Source organism: Rhinichthys klamathensis, unplaced genomic scaffold (assembly GCF_029890125.1).
Source record: "Rhinichthys klamathensis goyatoka isolate OS25496 unplaced genomic scaffold, OSU_Roscu_1.1 h1tg000552l_1, whole genome shotgun sequence".
NCBI lineage: Eukaryota > Metazoa > Chordata > Actinopteri > Cypriniformes > Leuciscidae > Rhinichthys > Rhinichthys klamathensis.
This window is the reverse complement of record NW_026607022.1, coordinates 500855-522262: the sequence shown is the minus strand read 5'-3', so window position 1 is coordinate 522262 and position 21408 is coordinate 500855. Positions and strand designations below refer to the sequence as shown.

At 39.1% G+C, this 21408-nt stretch overlaps 1 protein-coding gene across 2 annotated transcripts in view; it reads left to right on the top strand.

Moving 5' to 3' along the window:
* The window catches only part of impact (impact RWD domain protein), a 78109-nt gene that overhangs the window by 30721 nt on the left and 25980 nt on the right, over positions 1-21408 (top strand). For both annotated transcript variants that reach the window (XM_056239046.1, XM_056239045.1), the window contains exons 7-8: positions 3319-3450; positions 8351-8445. In XM_056239046.1, the coding sequence (XP_056095021.1) occupies positions 3319-3450; positions 8351-8445 (227 nt within the window). The remainder of the gene's footprint in view (positions 1-3318; positions 3451-8350; positions 8446-21408) is intronic.

Genomic DNA, 21408 nt, shown 5'->3' with positions numbered 1-21408 from the left:
GTCTAAGTGGTTGTAAAAAAAATAGTCACACTCAGGACCTTCGGGTCCAAATGGACCCGCATAGGAAATGAATGGGAAATTGGCAAAAATGTGAAAATACAGAGTTTTTTTGTGTGTACAATCTACAAATCAGCCACAATCCAGAAAGGGTGAACCTATAAAACATCAAGAGTGCAAAACAGACACATCCACACACACACACACACACACACACACACACACTAATAAATTCAGATTACATATGGGTTTTGAATTTTTAAAATGCTCAGTTTGTCCACCAGATGGCATCCATCTCATTTCAAAAATTGCTTTCATGAGGCCTAGGCTTGACTCTAAAATGAAATACAGCTTTAAAAATAAAAATAAAAAAATAAAACATTTTCTATTATATTCAATGGGGAAAAAAATGGGTCATAATTATTGCATTAATATTAATTATAAATCAGTTTTATATTTGAAATTATCTCAAAACACCAAAAAAGAAAAGAAAAAATATTATAAAAAACAAGTAAAAAAAAAAAATGATGATTTTTTTTTTTATAAATATTAATCCCACCCTTCCGGCCCATTTGGACCCGAAGGTCCTGAGTGTGACTCTGAAATGAAGGACCCCAGAGGGTTAAAGAGGTTGGCTTGGCTTGATGTAAAACGTCAACTTTATGATCAAGCAGAAACCTCTGCCAAAACCATCACAGAATGCGATTAATATTCATTACCCGAGCCACATCTGGCACAGAGTTTGTGCGCTGAACACACTTCCCGAGGACAGAGAATGTGAACGCAAGATGTGAAGAAAAGTCTTTTTTATATTCATAAAGCTTTAGACCTAATCAATGAACTTATTTAGTGTTTAAGCTTTCAAATAGTGTCTCGTAAATGTCAACTAGGCGTTTAAAACAATGCTGTGCTTCTGAAGAGAGGCTGGTGAGATTTATAATGCCTTCCTCCCACTTGTTCCAATGCCCCTGATGCCAAGACCTGACACCTGACGGCATACAAATGAAAATACTAAGGGATTTTGAAACATCTTTATCCAGTATAAGCCTATGTAATAGAAATGAATTCCTTGGATGAAATGTGTGGGAAAGCTGTTTTTGTCACTGAATCTTAATGCTGTACTTCAGAACAGCTGGAACGGCTGATTGCGACTTCATTAAGTTTCTCGTTTTAAGTTGCCAAATGACACGTGGAAAATGGCTGCCGGTGATTTGAGTCGAAATGTTGCGTTTTGTGGTTTGAATAGAATGCAAAACTGTTCTTTCTACACTTTTAAAAACTAAAGTTCCAAAAATGATATCATAGAATGTGTGTTATTTCGCAGAAGACTAACTTTTCTTTTGTTCACAGATGTCCTCTGTGATGTGTTTGGGCCTAGTGTACTTTAGATTATACATAAAATCTAATTTTCTGGCTAATTTCAGCTATTGACCGTAGATGCCGGAAATTCTGCAGTGTTCATTTTACTCAATTTAACTCCTGCTTTTGACACAATATAGTCAAACCAAAAATGATTTAGACACCAGATATATTTTTTAAAATATTGTTTTACTAGTGTGTGCAGGACACTATAGTTCATTTATTTAAGTGAGGAGAGCAAAATAAAGTAAACTGTGACATATTATACCCCAAAACTCTTCATACAGTGACTACCAGTGACATTTATACAAATTTGGGACCAAAAACTATTCAGACACTTTGAGCTGACCATGTTTTGCTGAAGTGTTTTTTCTTTAATTGCTAATGCGACCTTTTTACACCAAAAATAAGCATTTCTTGGTCACTGGTTGAGCTAAACTGGTATTATCTAATTGTGAAGTTAAATTTAACAGCTGACAGATATTCAACATAATTAATGTGTGAGAGTCTAACAGAAGGACGGACAAAACCAGTCAAATATCCACTGAGTTCTTGACATGTTTTATTACCATTTTCGAAACTATAGCGAATAAACTGTGATAATGTGAGAAATGTTGAAGGTGTCTGAATACATTTTGGTTTGAGTAGATCACACTGTGCTGTAACCCTGAAGTGGTTAAAGTTTTATCTGACTGATATTGGTGAATATCAGTGCCTGTTCCTCTAGATCAGCACCTCTTACTTGTGGTGTGCCTCAAGGCTCGGTCCTCGGCCCTAGTTTGTTCTCACTTTATATGCTCCCACTGGGCTCTATTTTTATGTAGAACAACATTGTGTTTCACTGTTTTGTGGACGATATAGAGCTTTATTTGCTGCTGACGCATAAAAATGACTTGGAACCTGGAAGGCTTCAAATTGTTTACACCTAAATGAAAGTAAGACGGATATTATTGTTTTTGGCCTTAGTGAAGTATATCGGATATAGATTTTGGCCCCATGTCATGTATGCATATTGACAGCTCCCTCAAGTTGGATAAACTGATTAATTCCATGGTAAAAATCAAGTCTTGCATAATTTAGAAATCATGTTTGACGATTAAAAGTCTTGAAATTGCGGTCCATTGCGGTCCATCTCCTCAAGATTTGATTATTGCAATGCACACTTTACAAGGGGAATTAGTCAATCATCCATTTCTCCATTGCAAAAAGTTCAAAGGTATTAAAAAACGAGAACCTTGGTTTCACTACACTGGCTTCTGGTACGTTACAGAGTTGATTTTAAACTCCTTTTATTAGTATAAAAACCCTTGAATGGTCTCGCACCATCCTATTATGTCTTATTGTGGTGTGATGTATGTTATTTTACAAATGATGTAAAGCACATTGGTCAACATGTGTTGTTTTACCTGTGGCATTGACACTGACATTAAAATAACCATTTTTATTAATGTGAAGAACATTTTAACAATCTAAAGAACCAATGGAAAGGTTCCATGCATGTTCTTCATGAAACCACATATATACCTTTATAGAGTCTAGATTGTTGCATTCAACATTTAACACATTCATATATTTTTGTTCAACTTACACAGAAATTCTGCTCATGTTTAATGAGTGAGGCTCATTGGGATGTTTCCATTTTTATGTTATTAGATATTCTGCTCTTGATGGAAGTGCTTTGACCCTTACGATTCTTTTAAGTGCGTGCCGTATCAAAAGAGACGTTGAGGATTATTTGCATTTAAGTATGTTTGCTGATTAATAAAGGAAACTTGTGGAGGGATGTCACTGACCTTTCATTATTTACACTCATCTCAAAACATCTTTATTTTAATCACTAATCGTAGTTTTCTTAGACTCGAATGTCTCGCATGGCGCAGCGTGTCCTTGTGTAATTGATTGGAATGTGCAATGGTTTGTTAAAAGATTAGGTTACGCCGTTCTTCATCTTTCTGTTTTCAGAAGGACCAGAAACGGGGAAGACGATGACGACGGAGGAAGAAGAGCACGACTACGACGAGGACGATCTTCCAGACTACAGCGTTTTAAAACTGGCCGATCAGTCGGCTCGGCTCTTCTCCGACGCTTCCGATGGTGCGTCCCACTGTTCATTCACCATTCCTAACGAGAATTTGCCATTAAACACTGGTTTTTGTTCACTTATAATTGTCCACCTAATTTACAACATGTGCATATGCACTTGAATTTCTTCTTAACCTTGTTCTGATTTTAATGAATATGAATATTGTAAATGAGAGACTGTTTTCCCAAGGTTAGTCATTTGCATAAATCCTTTACAGCCAGAGCCGATCCTGACCTCCCTGGGGCCCTAAGCAAAATTGTGTTAAGGGGCCCTGCAAATTTAATTATTGATATAAAAAATGCATCTTGTGAATGAATAAAAGCTAAAATGGCTTGCCATAGCATGTCACTGTGTTTTAAATGATAAAAGCAATACTTGATGGTTGTTATTTACTGAGGGATGTGCATCCATATTGACCAGTATGTCCAGCCAATCAACATTTTAAATGCAATATAGCCTATAAATCAATAGTCAGTGTCAATACATTGCTTTCCATTGTGTTGTGACTAAACTGACTTGGAGACTAGATAATCATTGTCTTGTTTTAAAAGTATGTGTCTATAATGAGGAGTGCCATCACGCTCATATTGTACTGGTTTCCACTGATGTTTTGCTGGAAAGTGCGCGCTTCATGTCGTGCGCATGCATATGAACGCATGTTAACGCCGACGCGGTTATCTTTTCCGAGCTGCAGTTTATAAACAAACACCGTTGCCCTTTGTCGTTTATCAAACGTAGAAGAAGCCCAGAAGAAGCCCAGCTGGGTCAGACAGACAGACTAGAGAGAGATTCACATCATCTTAACTTTACTGTTCTCTGCTGGCATCAAACGTGGAGAGGAAAGAACACAAGTTTATCTCGAAATTCACTCTCATGGTGTTTTTTTTCCTCTTTTCGTGACCAGACATAGCCTGGATGCCAGCCGAGCTTAGCTCCGCCCACAACATGTGAGGTCGGGAGGTTCGGTCTGGACTTGATTCGTTGAGAAGCAAGTATTCCCGAACCAAAGCTGTTCGGACCAATCACATTGTCAGGGCGGGCTTTATACGATGATGGACAGATGATCAACAGTAACGTAATCATCCACGTCACCAAAGAGCGCTTGGGTTGAGTTTGTTTACAACAAAGATGGCCGCCGCTGGAGAACTGAGATGTGTAGATTCAGCCATCGCGTCTGTTATAGGAGATGTATGTAGTGTTTATTGATTAAACACAATGTAGACAGCGCATTCATTTTAAAAGAGGAACAGAGAACCGATTTGCCGATCGGAAAGATGTTTTTGCCGTCCTTCCCACGGGATTCGGTCTATCCAATTGAGTGCAGAGGCATTTTCTTTCCCGGTTCGGTTGAAACACGGCACATAATCACAGCCCAATGGAGTCTTTCACTAATCACAGCGTCTTAGTCTTTCACTGTCAATGATGTAATATATGTAAGATGAAATATCTCTGTATTAAGTTTAATGTTGGCACGTTTATTAGGCCACTCACAGTGATTCTTGTCCATGTGTGGTAGAGCTGCACGATTTTGGATAAATTATGAATCACGATTTTTTTATTTCAAACCGAGATCATGATTCTCCCACGTTTCTGAATAGACAACTAAACAAACTAACATGTGATTTTATTAGAGGTTCTGACAAAATCTCAATTGCTGCAGTCTATTTAAAAAGTTTCATTAATCTGAATTATAAAAATAAAAAAATAACTTGAACATGATTCAATGCCTCACTCATAAATACTTCACTCGTTTCATTACTGGATGAATCGGCGTTTTTTAACGAATCTTTTGAATGAATGATTCAGTGACTCACTCATAAATACTTCACTTGTTTCATAGGGGTGGAACGGTACACAGAAGTCACGGTTCGGTTCATACCTCGGTTCAGACATCACGGTTCGGTACGATTTCGGTACAATGGAGGGAAAAGCAAAACAAAAATGCAGAAGGCGTATTTTTTAAATAAGTTTTATTATATAAAGGCATAGAACCAGTTTATTTGTAGTGCACTGACAATAGTTTTATATAATTAGTTTAATAATTAAATTAATGAAAAGACAAAAAGACCTTGCGATATGTTTGGTAATTGTTTCTGAATTAATTTAAAATTATTTTGCTATATTTCAGGTCAATATATTTGTTTTCCTTAATTTTAATTAACATTATTAATTAACAATGTAACATTCTCATCTGAATTATAAATAATTGATTTCTGTTAAAATAATACTACCATTAAAAACACATTCGATTTTCTTTTTTAATCAATGTAGAATGTGTAAGATTAGCGCTCCGAGGACAAGAAATGAAAACCAATGCAATATGATGAATGTCCAAAAGATGGGACCCACAGACTGTTTTGAAATGGAGTTGGATAAATATGTTTTGCTTTTAAAACAGTGTGTGTGTGTGTGTGTGTGTGTGTGTGTGTGTGTGTGTGTGTGTGTGTGTGTGTGTGTGTGTGTGTGTGTGTGTGTGTGTGTGTGTGTGTGTGTGTGTGTGTGATTTTGGTTGAGTGACAGTTGTAGGTTACAGTTTGACAAGAGTTTACAGTGTGCACAATGTTGTGTTTTATTGCGAGTGTAGGCCTACACAAATATAAGTAAACACTTGCAGGTTTAATGATCTGTATGAACAAAATTACGGAGTATGTTTTTTTTTATGTTTCCACTGTTCGGTCGCGCGCCTCTCTCTCTCTCTCTCTCTCTCTCTCTCTCTCTCTCTCTCACACACACACACACACACACACACACACACACACTGCACAGTTCGATCTCGCCTCTCTCTCTCGCGCGTGCGCACACACACACACTCCAGTATTGCAATCTTGACATCGCAGCCTTCATTATGCGGTCACACCAAACGCGAATAGAGCTTCAAATTCGCGTCTATGGCGTTTAGTCGACGCTAGTCCAAAGCGAATAGGACGCGCGTATAAAGCCAACGTTTGAAGTGAACGCGCGTTCAGAGCTAAGCCGATGGTACAGATTATGTGTCAAGAACCCGCGTATCTAACGGTATTCCGCATTAGGCCTACATTAATTAATTTGCACGCGAGTTTTATTTATTTTTATACCGTGTATTCTCCGTGTAAATTCGTGCACCGAACCGTGACGCCCGTACCGTTTCGGTTCGATACGAATACATGTACCGTTCCACCCCTATCGTTTCATTAATGGATGAATCAGCGTTTTTGAACGAATCTCTTGAATGAACGATTCAATGACTCACTCATAAATACTGGATGAATCAGCGTTTTTGAACGAATCTCTTGAATGAATGATTCAATGACTCACTCATAAATACTTCACTCGTTTCATTAATGGATGAATCAGCGTTTTTGAACGAATCTCTTGAATGAACGATTCAATGACTCACTCATAAATACTGATGAATCAGCGTTTTTGAACGAATCTCTTGTATGAACGATTCAATGACTCACTCATAAATACTGGATGAATCAGCGTTTTTGAACTAATCTCTTGATTGAATGATTCAATGACTCACTCATAAATACTTCACTCGTTTCATTAATGGATGAATCAGCGTTTTTGAACGAATCTCTTGAATGAATGATTCAATGACTCACTCATAAATACTTCACTCGTTTCATTAATGGATGAATCAGCGTTTTTGAACGAATCTCTTGAATGAATGATTCAATGACTCACTCATAAATATTTCACTCGTTTCATTAATGGATGAATCAGCGTTTTTGAACGAATCTCTTGAATGAATGATTCAATGACTCACTCATAAATACTTCACTCGTTTCATTACTGGATGAATCAGCGTTTTTGAACGAATCTCTTGAATGAACGATTCAATGACTCACTCATAAATACTTCACTCGTTTCATTAATGGATGAATCAGCGTTTTTGAACGAATCTCTTGAATGAATGATTCAATGACTCACTCATAAATACTTCACTCGTTTCATTACTGGATGAATCAGCGTTTTTGAACGAATCTCTTGAATGAATGATTCAATGACTCACTCATAAATACTTCACTCGTTTCATTAATGGATGAATCAGCGTTTTTGAACGAATCTCTTGAATGAATGATTCAATGACTCACTCATAAATACTTCACTCGTTTCATTAATGGATGAATCAGCGTTTTTGAACGAATCTCTTGAATGAACGATTCAATGACTCACTTATAAATACTTCACTTGTTTCATTACTGGATGAATCAGCGTTTTTGAACGAATCTCTTGAATGAATGATTCAAAGACAAATACATTTTTTAACAGTCACTCGTCGCCACCTACTGGTGTAATGATGTAATGTAATGTAGATTGTAATACAATCTTTATCTGAAGCATCAAGTTACTTTCAAAAGGTGGTTTACTCTAGTTTAAGTGCTACTGTAGACATCAGTGTTTATATCTGAACTATAAACTTTTCTCGCAGTACTTCTGTGATAATCTGAATAATTGTAAGACAGAAATAATGATACTGTGTGGCTGAAAAGACCGTTTAGCCGTTTCATGCATGACAACTGCTCTCTCTGGATCAAACACAGATCTGAATGTCCGCTGTGATTTTGTCAAAGGTTTAATAGACACATGTAAATCGTTGTCATTTAGGAATAAGATTGCATGGGTGTTTGAATTAAGTTTGTGATCTTTTAACAATTAATCGCGCAGCTCTGACGTGTGGTTTCATTAGTTTCTACGTTTTTTCATGAATATGGAATGAATCTTAGTCATTATTGGTCAATTTTGCGAGTGAAAAGTGGGAAACTGTGCGTTTTGAGAAGTAAATAGGGTATTTTTTGACTTTCAAAGTCCCTTCAAAGCACCGCTTGTCTTGTGTAAAGCAATCCCAGTTAATTAGTAATTAGCGGCTGACCAGTCATTCAAAGGATTGATTTTATATGCTTTTGTTGTTTGTTTTTGTTGTAGATGAAGAGCTGCTGCTGATTAAACACGGAGAGACAATCACAGATAGACGGAGCACGTTCCAGCCTCATTTGGCCCCAGTGGTGGCTCCTAAACAGGTGCGACTCATTACCCGCTTTATCACACTATACCTTCCAAATAAACGTTTTTCTTGCCAAAGATATCAGGCCCGTACAATCTGTGTTTGATAACAGCCGTCTGGATATCAGTGCGGCCTCTAGAGTCCTTCTAGCTCACTCTCAGCTCTTCTGGGACTCACTGTCAAATCCCTGCCTGTGTCAGGGGAAACACACCAGCTGAGTGGATGATGGATGGAGGAACTGATGAATGGACTGATGAATGGATGGATGGATAGACCGATGGATCAATGGATGGACTGATGGATGGAGGGGTGGACGGATGGATGGATGGAGAGATGGATGGACTGATGGATGGATGGAGGGATGGATGGATGGATGGATGGATGGATGGATGGATGGACTGATGGATGGATGGATGGACTGATGGATCGATGGAGGGATGGATGGATGGATGGATGGACGGATGGATGGATGGAGGGATGGATGGACTGATGGATGGATGGATGGATGGATGGATGGATGGAGGGGTGGACGGATGGATGGACGGATGGATGGATGGAGGGATGGATGGACTGATGGATGGACTGATGGATGGAGGGATGGGTTTATGGATGGATGGAGGGATGGGTTTATGGAGGGATGGGTTTATGGAGGGATGACACACACACACACACACACACACACACACCTGCTCTTGACGGCTCTTGTCTCATTATTACAGGCTGTATAAAACCCCCTGTAAGCTGTATTGTGTTCTACGTCTTCAGTCCACCTCGAGTGAGATCTTGACAGTTGCTTTTCAGAAACTGACTGCACAGGTGTTGGCATTGTTTGTGTGAGCTTGTGTGTGTGTGTGAGCCTGGGGACGTTACAGTGAGCTTGATATCGAGTAGATGAATGACACCCTGCCCTCCAGCAAGACAGTGACATTTCCGACACTTGTTCCACTCTCCTTCACGTGATTGACAGCTTGAAGCCAAACGCTGACTGTTATTTACATTTTCAGCCCGGGTCCTTCATTCGCGTAATATGAAAACAAGAGTGGAAGTGCATTGGTGAAACACACAATGGGCTTATAAACTCTTCCAGCTGCTGATTTGAAGATGCTGTAGTGCAGTGTTTCAGCTTTTATTCATGATCATAGCACAAATGATGATGCATTGATAACTTCCTATCTGATGTTTACTTATCATAAGCAATAGTAATATAGTGATGTCTAATCAAAATGTATTCATATAACATGTTAATGTGGAGCAGTGGCTTTTAAAATAGATGAGGCACACAAAATCTGTTTTAAAATGTCTTTAAAATAGATGAAGCACACACAATTTTGGCATTTGGATTTTTAAACTGCTTTAAAATGTCTTTTTTTGGTCACTTATAGACAAAATATTGATAGAAAATGACACATAAATCAAGACAATATAAATGTAAGTTCACTCACCTATTCCTAGCCTATCTCTATCAAAAATCCATCTTTCTGTCCATTCATCTGTCCTTTTAAATGTCTTTTTAAATTTGTTTGTGATCAAATATTCAATATCTCTATTCTCCATAGTTATATCAGCGGTAGCAGTTCAAACTAATATCACGTAATTTACGTCGGGTCGTGAAATTACGAACAAGACATACACATTCTCAGACATAAAATGAACTGTACTGATGAAAATGATTCTGTGGTGAAGTAAATGCTACAGAAAAAAACAATGTAATTTACATGAAAAAGTTCAGGCAATAATTAAAAAAACAAAGTAAATTCTATATTAGTACTCAATTCAAGCGTGTAGAAATGAAAGTGTAAATATCAACGTTATAAAACGAAGTAAAATTACTTAACTTTTCTGACACTGGTGTTCCCATCATGCATTGGGCCTTGAATAATTAATGAGAATGTTTTCCAGCTGTATTTACACTGTTTCATCATTGATGTTGTTGTTAGGATTAGTAACTTGCCATTTTGTGACATCTGGAGTTCATATTCCACTTAAAATGACACATTCAAACACAAAAACGATCCATCAAATGTTACCGTCATTGTCTACCAAGTACTGAGGTCTCTGCGGACTCATGACGTGTGACTTCTTATATGTAGAATATCTATTGTATTAATTACTTAGATGTTTCTAAGTAAAGCATTTACTTTAAAAGTGAGGTTTAATTCAATGTTATATTTTTTGAGTGAAATCAAATGTATTGCAATGGAAACTTCAACTAAATAGATATTCTCCCATTTTCACCTAGATTGTGTGTAGGCTGTCCTCTCGTGCCAGCCTGATGTGGAGAAGGTGGCACAGTTTATTCAACTATTCGCTTTTGGCATCGAAATGTGCTTTTTTTTCTACAGCAAAAACTTCTTAGGTTACGACTGTAACCTATGTTCCCTGAGAACAGGGATCGAGACACTGCGTCGAATGGCGCTTTGGGGAACGCCTCAGGCGTGACAGGTGTCTGAAATCACTATCAAATCACGGCAATCACATTGACCGGCGACAGCCCGTGAATCATTAATGTGAATGATTAACATGCGACCTGGAAGTATAAAAGGGCGCCTTGCAAACATGACAACATCAATTCGTCTGAAGGGACTGTTTGGTAGGCAGGCCCCGAGGCATGGCAAGTCTCGTTCCCTGTTCTCAGGGAACATAGGTTACTGTCGTACTGGGAACTCGCACTGCGTCGAATGACGCTTCGGGGAACGATATACCCACGCCGCCATGCTAAGGGGAGCGCATGCCCATTGGCAGTGACAACTGTCCGAATCAGCAATTCAATGAAATGCTAGAACCACTCACCCTCAGGTCACACTGGGCTGTCAGTGACAGCATTCCCTACGGTCATAGCCCAAGCTATAAGCCTCGCAGGAAAAGCTCCATAAACATGGTTAAATGAAAGGCCTACCTGGGCCTGCTCAGGGCCTGGAACCACAGCTTCCAATTAGAAGGGGTCCCTTTTAGGGAATGTGGCTAGGGAACCCGAAGGAACCCCAGCCAATCACTATTCAGGGGAATGAACTCACCCCGAAATGCCACCAGGACGGCCTGACCTGGCATCAGTTACATAGACACTTAGTCTGGCCATTTCCTGTCTGTCCGAAGACAGAGCCTCTGGACACTTGCCTTTAGGTAAGGCATCCAACCCGAGGGACTGCGAAGCTGGCAGTGAACCGCTCTGCCCGGATCTTAGAGACGGGATATTCCGGGGAGTATGACTCAGCATAGTGCTTTCCAACCCTTGCCAGAGAGGGGAGTTTCTCTACTCGATCAACGAATCTACCCAGTGTTTGTGTTTCAAAACACTGAGGAGGCCTGTGAAGGCCTAAGGGCTGATCTAACTGGGAGGCCTCACGAGAGGCCTACGACCATCTGACCAGACTCAGGAGTCCGCGTGCTCATAGTGACCCTTGGTGAGGGGAGCACATGGTCCACCTGGTAGGCAAACCAGGCTGTAGGCAGGAAAAGTGGTTCCGGGAGGGAACCAGTAGCAGAGAATGAACACTTTAGTCGAGCCAGGGCGCAAGCTCGCCTTCAGCAGCTGCCTGCTAAGGCCAGCTGAACTGATAGCAAGAGGCCACTAGCTTCCTGAACCCAGCACCGCTAGGAAACCACTAACAGGGAGGCCTGGTGAGGCCTACTACCTGACAGTTTCCATTCAGGGAGGCCTGATGGGGCCTACTACCTGATAATCACAGCATGTGGGAACTCACCTTCAGGGAGGCCTGGTGAGGCCTACTACCTGACAGCCACAATATCTGGGAGCTCACATTCAGGGAGGCCCGGTGAGGCCTACTACCTGAGAGTCACAGCATGTGGGAACTCTCCTTCAGGGAGGCCCGATGAGGCCTACTACCTGAGAGTCACAGCATGTGGGAACTCCCCTTCAGGGAGGCCCGGTGAGGCCTACTACCCGATAGTAAGTCAGGCTAGCTGTCCAGTTGCCTGTCCTTGGGGCTTGCCTCCAGGGAGGTCTGGTGAGGCCTACTACCTGATAGCCAACGTAAGTGTGAATTCACCTTCAGGGAGGCCTGAGGAGCCTACTACCTGATAGCAACTGGTAACTATGAGCCCTGAGTCCGGGTGATAGTTCCAAAGCAGCCTGCTAAGGCCAGCCAGCTAGGGACTCGCCTATCAGGGAGGCCTGGTTGGGCCTACTAGCTGATAGCAAGTCAATTCTGCTACAAAGTTACACTGTTGGGAACCATACTACACCAACATAACTATTGGGTCCAGCCACAGGAGGCCTAATACGGCTAGCTACCTGGTAGCGGCTATAAAGTATGTCCCACAATGTTGGGACTCAACTCCGAGGAGGCCTGTCTAAGTGAGTCAACTGCCCGAACCACCAAGGCCAACCACGTGAAGTAAGCTGGCCTACAGTGCCCTCTTGGGGGCTGCCCATTCAAGGAGGCCTGCTGAGGCCTACTACCTAACGGCCCAGCCTTCGTTGGCAGATAAGCTGTTTACTCAGCGCCTACAGTATCCTGGTGCCTAATCACATTGCCCACGGCAGTGTACTCAGCAAGAGAGCTAGTACCCTTAAAACAAAGGGAGTACAACATACTCCACTCTGCTTCAACGGAGGCCCCAGAATCAGGGGCCTACCATCTGTACGCATGGGCGTCAGCTCATGGCAATGCTCTGGCTTCATGGGAGCGTACTTCGACCAAAAAAGAAGTGAAGGCTAGAACTTTCCGCTCGACCCGAGCCATAGTGGCGTGAGGTAGGATAATACAGAAAATTTTTCTGTGCCCAACCTAGGGGAGTGGGGCTTGTTTGTGAACCAAACCACCTACAACCCAACGCTCGAGCAGTAGCTCAGCGAGGTAAGTGAAGCCTATACTGGCGGCCCAGATCCGTATGCTAGTTCTGCATGGCAGGGTCGGGCATACAGACCCAGTCTCTTCGTTTGAGGCGAAAGACGGCCTAACCCTACTCAATAAAGACACATTGTACCGGGGAGGCCTATTTAAGGCCTAACCCAGGATCTTTATAAACCATGCCTCTGCACCACGCTGCATTACTCTTGTCACCCCAGAATGCAGAGAAGGGGACGGGCCTTGGCCTAACGACTCAAGCTCGTTTTGTGGAGAATTGGGTTGTAGCTCGTTGTCTAGGTTACTGTGATTGTAAATAGGTGTCGTTTGTGTTTTAACAACGTTTAGCTCAAGAATATAGATCCGGGAAGTTCGAATAGCCTATGTGAATATAGTGCTATATATAACTTCACTGATCTCCTTGAGTTAAGCACTGACCACATTTCTTTATATTTGAGTCCAAGTTCAAACACTATGAAACGCTCCATTAACCTACGGAGCTCTGAAGCACTGCCAGCGGGACATTAAACAGGAAGTGTCTGTCCGAGCTCACAACAGGTTTCTCGTGGGAACGCAAAAGATTTGGGAAAAAACCACCACCACCACGTCCCTTTAGTGGCACTGAATCTCCTGATCAGAACACAGGAGAAGAAGCAGAAACAAGCGATAAAAGCATTGCTTATGCACATTAGTCTTTGAAAAAACAATATTTTCTCATCTTTTTGTTCAAAATGTTGTTGTTTTATGAAACTCACCCACATTCAAGTGTTGATAAAAAAAATGCATTAAGTTTTTGTTTAAAGCAGAGGCTCTGTTCTTTCTTTCGATAAATTGCATGTTCAGATATTCATACAAACTAAATATTCTGGTGGCCATTACATTTTTGTGAAAATGATCAAAAGCGCTGGTGTGGAAAGAGTTGAGATAAAGATGAAACGTGTCATTTGCTGAACGGAGTGGCATGAGACATAAATAATCATGTCTCGATATCAAGTTAATCTGTCACAGTGTGTTTTGTTCACATTGTAAGTGTGCCGAGCGCTGATCTTGTTCTCTTCTTTAATGCTGTGTTTTTATGCACAGGTGTGTTTAAAGCATTTGCAGTTCCGAGATCATTTTCACTACGTCTTAATGCAAATGAGGAGCTTTATATAAAAACTGGCTTGAAATCCCCCAGACAAGTGAGGAATTAAATTACAGCTCTCTCTGTGAAATGAGACGGTAGATGATGTTTCAGACAGACGGAGTGCTTGATTAGCGTCATCTGCTCTAGATCATATATATATATACTGTATATATTACTCTTTATAATCCGCTCCGATAGAAGACCATTAGTGTTCCCTATTATCTTTCCTTTTATTCAGTCTTTTAGTTCCTCATTGTGTTTTTCTGATTGGGTTTGAGATGTGATGTTATTCTGGGAGCTTTAAAACCCATTTAATGCCACCGGACACAATAGTGACCGTAAAGAAAGTGTTCATTTATGAAGATATAAAGATGTTATTGACTGCTGTTTGGGTGCATTTCTGGCAATATGGAGAGAATAAAAGGCTCAGTTACAGTTGTGTTGTTTCACACGGTTAGTGCAAAATGTCACATGACCACAGCAGTTTAATTCTTGAATTGAAAATATTTAATTCAAACTATTAAAAAGAAAGAAACACATAAATGAAATATGCAAACGACTAAAAAATATAACAAAATAGACAAACCAATATTTCAACATAATACTCAATGTGTTTGAATCCCCCAGTACTGACCAAAACCAAGTCTCAATCAAACTAAGAAAATATGAAGAAAAATCAGGCATACCATTTTAAATAATACAAAAATACTAAACCAATTTACATCCTACTCTATCTAGCTATTAAGATAAGAATAAAAATAAATAAATCAGCTTTAACAAGTGTTGAATTTTCACTCACACTCCCCACTTCTGTACTTTTCCAAAATAATTTTTTTGTACCTTTTTGTTTTTTAAATTGCAACTTTGTTAATGGATTTGTTCAGACCCTTCCACAAACGCACCCCTCAGATCGAAACACACATACTTTTGAGCTTTGTCCAGGCACTCAGTCGTCTCAGATTTAAAGCCCCTCTCCATCTGTGAAAAGTTGTTGTATGTTTACAGGCTGCTGTTTGTTTTTTGCTTTATGTATTATTTGTGCAGTCTTGAATTCCACCAGATCTTTACATTTTAAAGTATGTAAATTAAAACAAAGTAAATTGGTATGCTCATGATATCCTACTTTATTTACTATTCCAATTGCTTTTTTTTGTATTGTACTTAATGTTTGTAGGGTGGTTTTGTAGGTGTTACCCCATACTTCAACACAGTATACACCTATTCAAGTGTTGTATAAAGGTTTTTATGTTTATTAGTAACCCTAAAATGACATAAAAGAGTTAAAAATGTGTTAAATAACTGGGCTGATATAGGCTATATGAGAATTTTCAGTATATACACATTATCACAAATGTGACCGAACACACTTTTCCATAATTTTTTTTTTTAAATAATTCTTGATTATTTCAAGGGGCAACTAATGAAACCTCACTTGGATGTTTTCACGTCTGGGAAAAACTTTGGGATTAAACGGGTTAAAGGTGATTTTATCCATGTTAAAAGCACTTCTGATGGGCAGAATATCTCTTTTCGCATGAGAGAACATGTAAAAGTATAGTAATTGCTATTTTTTTCCTGAATGAGTCGTCTGGATTCTTGTCGGACAATCATCAGTGTTATGGTGCAGTGCCATACAGACGCCCTGAAGCAAACCGAACAACCTTATCACACTGAAATTAGCCAGACAAGCTTGATATAAAATCAATGTGTATGTTGAGTTGTGTCGAGCAGCTGAGAGGGTTTGTCTGAGTGCTTCAGACGCACACTCGTTCCACACAAACATAGCATTCGCAAGGCATTTCTCTTATTCACTTTGTAGTTCTGTTAGGATTTCAGAGGCCTTTTTGATCTTTGCTTGCTTGATATTGTGTTATCAGCAGGAACTTCAAAGTTTGGCTGTGCTCTAATTTTCATAAAAGGTTATTGTTGACAGAAGTTTTGTAAATGAGTTTGTCTATGAACCGAAGACGCCAGGGAAACAACACACACCTGTTTGTTCAGGGAAAAAACCTCAAGCATCTTCACAAGCTACAGATCTGAAAATATTTAATTAGATTTCCGTTCCACACAAAGACGTCTCCACAATAGACGAGCACAACCTCAGAGGAACTATCAATGGGGTTTTTACTTTTTAAAGGATGTGTTTTCTGCGATTTGGTTTTGATCGACGCTGATAAAAAGGCAACATTTGAATTCAAAAGACATCTCATTATCCTCCGCCTGACACAGGTGCTCACTGAGAGAGTATCAGCCAGAGAGAAAACAGATGAATCGTGCTGATAGAGGCTTCGATCTTTGGGGAAGTGCGCCGTCTGAAATATTCATTAGCATTGGGCTTGGTGTGTTCTTGATTTGTGAATGAAACTGCTGTCATGGTGCTGTGGTTTTGTTGTTCTGTGGCTTCAGACCGGCTGTACGGAAAAGCACTCTGGATCATTTCTGACTCTCTTTCTTGGTCAGTAATGGAGGGACACTCAGCACAAATAGGCTGAAACCCATTTTGATGGACAGAAAGTCCTTCTCAGGGTTCTTACGGCGATATCTGAAGTCCTTGGTGTTGTGGACAAAATAGATTTACACTCAATATCTGGTCACTCTCGCCCGGCTGCTTCTTTTAGCAAACCTCGAGACATGGCTTTTACTGGTGAGATGTAATCAGTCTCTTAAAATTATATAAAACTTTGGATTTAGATCTATCGGCCAATATATATATATATATATATATATATATCGGCTTTCAAATATAAAGAATTATCTGTTATCGGACAAAATGTTCATATCAAAGCCAGATATTGCCTGTAAGTCCTTGTAAAGTTCACTGAATTCGTGTCAGGGATGTGTTGCTTCTTTCATAAGCGCCCAGATTCATACGCAACGTTGTTGAACACGCACCTGACATACTGTACAATTAATTTATTCCTCTTTACTTGTTCAGCTCATCGCTTAGTATAGTGTTCGATTTAAGAGGCATTTTGTAGAAGATTTGTTCTATTCAGACGTGACAATGTTCCAGTTTCACACTGGCCTAGTAAAAAAAACCTATACCGAAATACATTTATTTTAGGGATAAAATTATTCCTAAATAATTTTAATTTTAACCCTCTGGGGACCAGAAACGCGCCGGCGCGTTTTGCCGTTTTTTTTTTCACATAGCAGAAAAATAGACTTAAAATACTCTGTTGATTTTGATCGTACATATAAGTGTTATACATCAATCGATCCTGTTAATTGTCTATTATTTTTCTGTATACTCACAATAAAAACAAAGTTTTGTGCTTTTTGTCAAATAAAGAAAAATAAACATGATGCGAGTTTTGCCTTCTCTCTGTCAGTGCAGTCCATTCTGAAACACGTCCGAAAAATTAACTCTAACTCTGCAAATACTTGTCATACAGGCACGAGAGATTTTTCTTTATGAAGCTTGAATTCTCTTCTTTTCAATGAAGTAATTTATATAAAAAACAAATATTCTCAGTTTATGTAATCTGTATGAAAAGAGAGTGCTGTCAGATTTTTTCCCCCCAGCTCATTACACTTCATTACGCGTTAATCTGACACGCCCACGGAGGACGCGCGCTATTCAAACGCAAATGTTGAGGCAAGCCATGACAACGCCCACATCAGCCGTTCCACCGCGGCGGTAAAATGTGGGGTGTATTTTCTGCCTTTTACCGCCAAGAGGCGCTACAATCATAGACTCTGAAAAGTGTTTGTTTATTCTCTCTAATGCGTAATCTGCCGCCGCACCGCGGCTCATTCAGAGCGATTGAAAGCTGGTAGCAGATGAATTCAAAAAGTGAAACGTAGTTAAAATAATTCAAATTAGGCTACTGAAATGAAATTGAATAAATAATGAAAAAATAAAACATTGCAATAAAAACATTTATAGACGTACAGACGGTAGCTCAGTGGTTAACGCAACAACACGAGCTTCGAGGAGCTTCAATCGACCCGAGATCGAATCTCAATGTAGCATACATGTTGTTAACCGATGTTGGCCAACAGCGTTTATATTTTACCTTCTTGATGCTTAAATAGCTAACTGTTTATAACTGTTTACTTATTTAAAGTCAAGAGTTTTGTTTAATTATTATTACAACATAAATTTGCTACATTCCTGGAACCGCAGCGCTGCACAACGGACATAAACTGATGAAGGAAGATTGTCAGCCGATTGCATCAGAAAATGAAAATGAAGAAGCACGTCTTTAGTCTGCTAAATTATTGTGTAATGTAAAAGAACACTAAAATTACTTAAGTTTGAAACCAAGTTCGAACATTTCAAGGTTTAAATAAAGTGTCGGGACAGTTTTTTTTTAATTTAAAACAGGGTTGCATCGGGTTTAGAGTTTATTTCTTTTGCGATGCAAAATAAGAAACACTAGGCTAATCTTATTCTTACGACATTTTAAATTTGTATTGCCAAAGAAATGAAAGCTATATTAAACAATTAAAACAGTAGGCCTACAAAACGAAAATTGTCCAAAGCAACATAATTAAATTAAAACATGCGTTTTTCTTTGCCTCTCTCGCGCTGAATCTCTTTTTAACAAGTTTGTTTAGTCTCCCTCGCTCTCCATATGAAAGAGGAACATTAACACCTAGGCCTATTGTCCTGCGCGCTGGATACAGCACTGAACTGTCCCTCCAACCCCCCCCACCGGCTATCGGAGTCTGAGGCTGATTTAACACAAAGAGAAGTCGCAATTCACACTTAAATCGCTATTCTAGACAGTGTTGATAATGAAGGAATTAAATGATTTAAGTTACATGTAGCCTAGTGATATTTCTGTCATAAAAGTTTATTACTAAATATTTCATTATTTCAGTAATTGATGAAATAAAACTGGTTTGGGCCAGCTTTTTCCAAGCAAAACTAAATATAATATGAAAAAACGCATGTTAATTTGTTGTCATGAACGTTCAACTCAATATTAAATTCTACAGGGATCTTTGGATCCTTACAACCAGGCATGCAATTTGTGAATTAAGTTTTTTTTCTTCTTTATTATTCAAATACATATCGAACCACGGTGCTTCGTGGTAATGCTGCTAAATTAAATAACATGTATAGAATAATTATGAACTTAAATGAAACAATATCGCAACATTTCGACAAATACATTATTTGATCTGTTTTTACATTTTAATTCAGGGCGATTTAGCCTGCTACATTTAATTAGAGCGAGATTTTCACCCTTGTCTTGTCATTTTCTCATTGGGAAGCGCTTACATGCTACATGTTTGAGTAGATCCTCTGTACCTCTCGTTTTCATTATGGATTACATAATCAGATAACATTTATTAGCCTGAATATTTAGACATTTAAAGGCTTTAGACATAGCCGATTTCTTATAGTGACTGAGCTGAAGTGGCTTTCGGTTCATTTTTGTGACGCGCAGTTCCCGGAGACAGAGACGACAGATAAACTTTTGTCGTTAGCAAAAGTTCGAATAAAACCCGACTTTAGAAAAATGCATAGGGCCACTCGGCGTGGTCTGCCAAAACACTTAATTATAAACTTCAATATTTCATTCAAAATAATCTCAAAACGCTTTGTGAAATTTTGAAAAGCCGTGCATGCATTAAGGCCACTGGAACTAATGAACAACTGAAACGCTGGTTTTGATTTTATTGTTTGTCGTTTAAACGTGCTTGTTGCATATCTCTATTTTATATTTGATATGGTCTATTGGTGAAGTAGCCTATAGCATTGATTACTGTGGAGGGAGGGGTGTGGGGATTCAAATAATTCAGCAGAAGCAGGGATGTTTAGACCAGAAGGAAATCCCCGCCCCCCCTGGCAAATCACACTTTACTTAAAACCATGTTTTTAAAAACTCTAGGTTGTAGGGAATCAAAAAAATAATAATAATAGGCCTAATAAAAAAAAAAAATATATATATATAGGCTATATATATAAAATTACTTTTTTTACAGAACTGCTTTTGAAATTACGATTGGTACCGGATTGGTACAGATGCAAAGTCGTTCTGTTGGATACTATTGTTCCTTAGTGTAAAATGGAAATGCATGGTAATTTTATTTTATAAATATAAGCAAAAAACTGTATGCTGTAACAGAGTTTTAGAGCTAGACAAATCTCTCTGCATTAATAAATATAAAATTTACAGTACACAATGTTTGTTTGAGATTCGAACCCGTGTCATCTTGATGATCGAACCGTCAGTTCTACCGCTCGGCTATTAATTTCCTCACTGAGAAATGCCCAAACGTTTGTTTCTCACATAAGCGAGAAAACGTTTTGTCGTTAGCCAGAGAGTGTAGGCCTACTTTAGCCTACATGAATAAAAGTAGACCTTTTACAGTTTTAAAAGATGATATCTTATCTGTATGACCAACAATTACGCAGTAAGTTCTTTTAGCTGTTATGAGAAAAATAAATTCAAATGAACGCGCCGCCGCGTTTGTCAAACTCTAATTCAACATGCCAGAATAAAGCCAGATTTTAGAATAATGCATAGCCACTCGGCGTGGTGTGCCAAAATACCCTAATTATAAACTTCAATATTTCATTCAAAACCATCTCAAAACGCTTTGTGACATTTTAAAAAGCCGTGAATGTATTAAGGCCACTGGAACCAGGATCGTAACTGAAACGCGCTGCATGTCTCAATACAGGAAGCGCTGGTTCAGATTGTATTGTTTGTTGTTTAAACGTGCATGTTGCATATTTAAAAATATTTGTTTAAAAATAAATGTTTGTTGTAGGCTTATTTGTAAATTACCATAACTTGTAGAATTTCATCCTTACTGTTAATTGACATTAGCCCCACTTACGTTTTGATAAATGTCCCTTTGCGCCACCTGGCGGTCATTTCGCGAGCGACTTTGAAATGCGACTGGTTTATTTTTATTGTATTGGTCTACTTTAAAAAATAATACTTTATAAGACATTTATGGGAAAAGACTATTTTCTTTTCAAGATGTTTCCAACTGTAACTTTGAACCAATTCTGTAGAATGGCCCATATAGCATTTGACCAGGATTTGTTTCCAGGTATGACTAAAAATGTGCTTTTGGC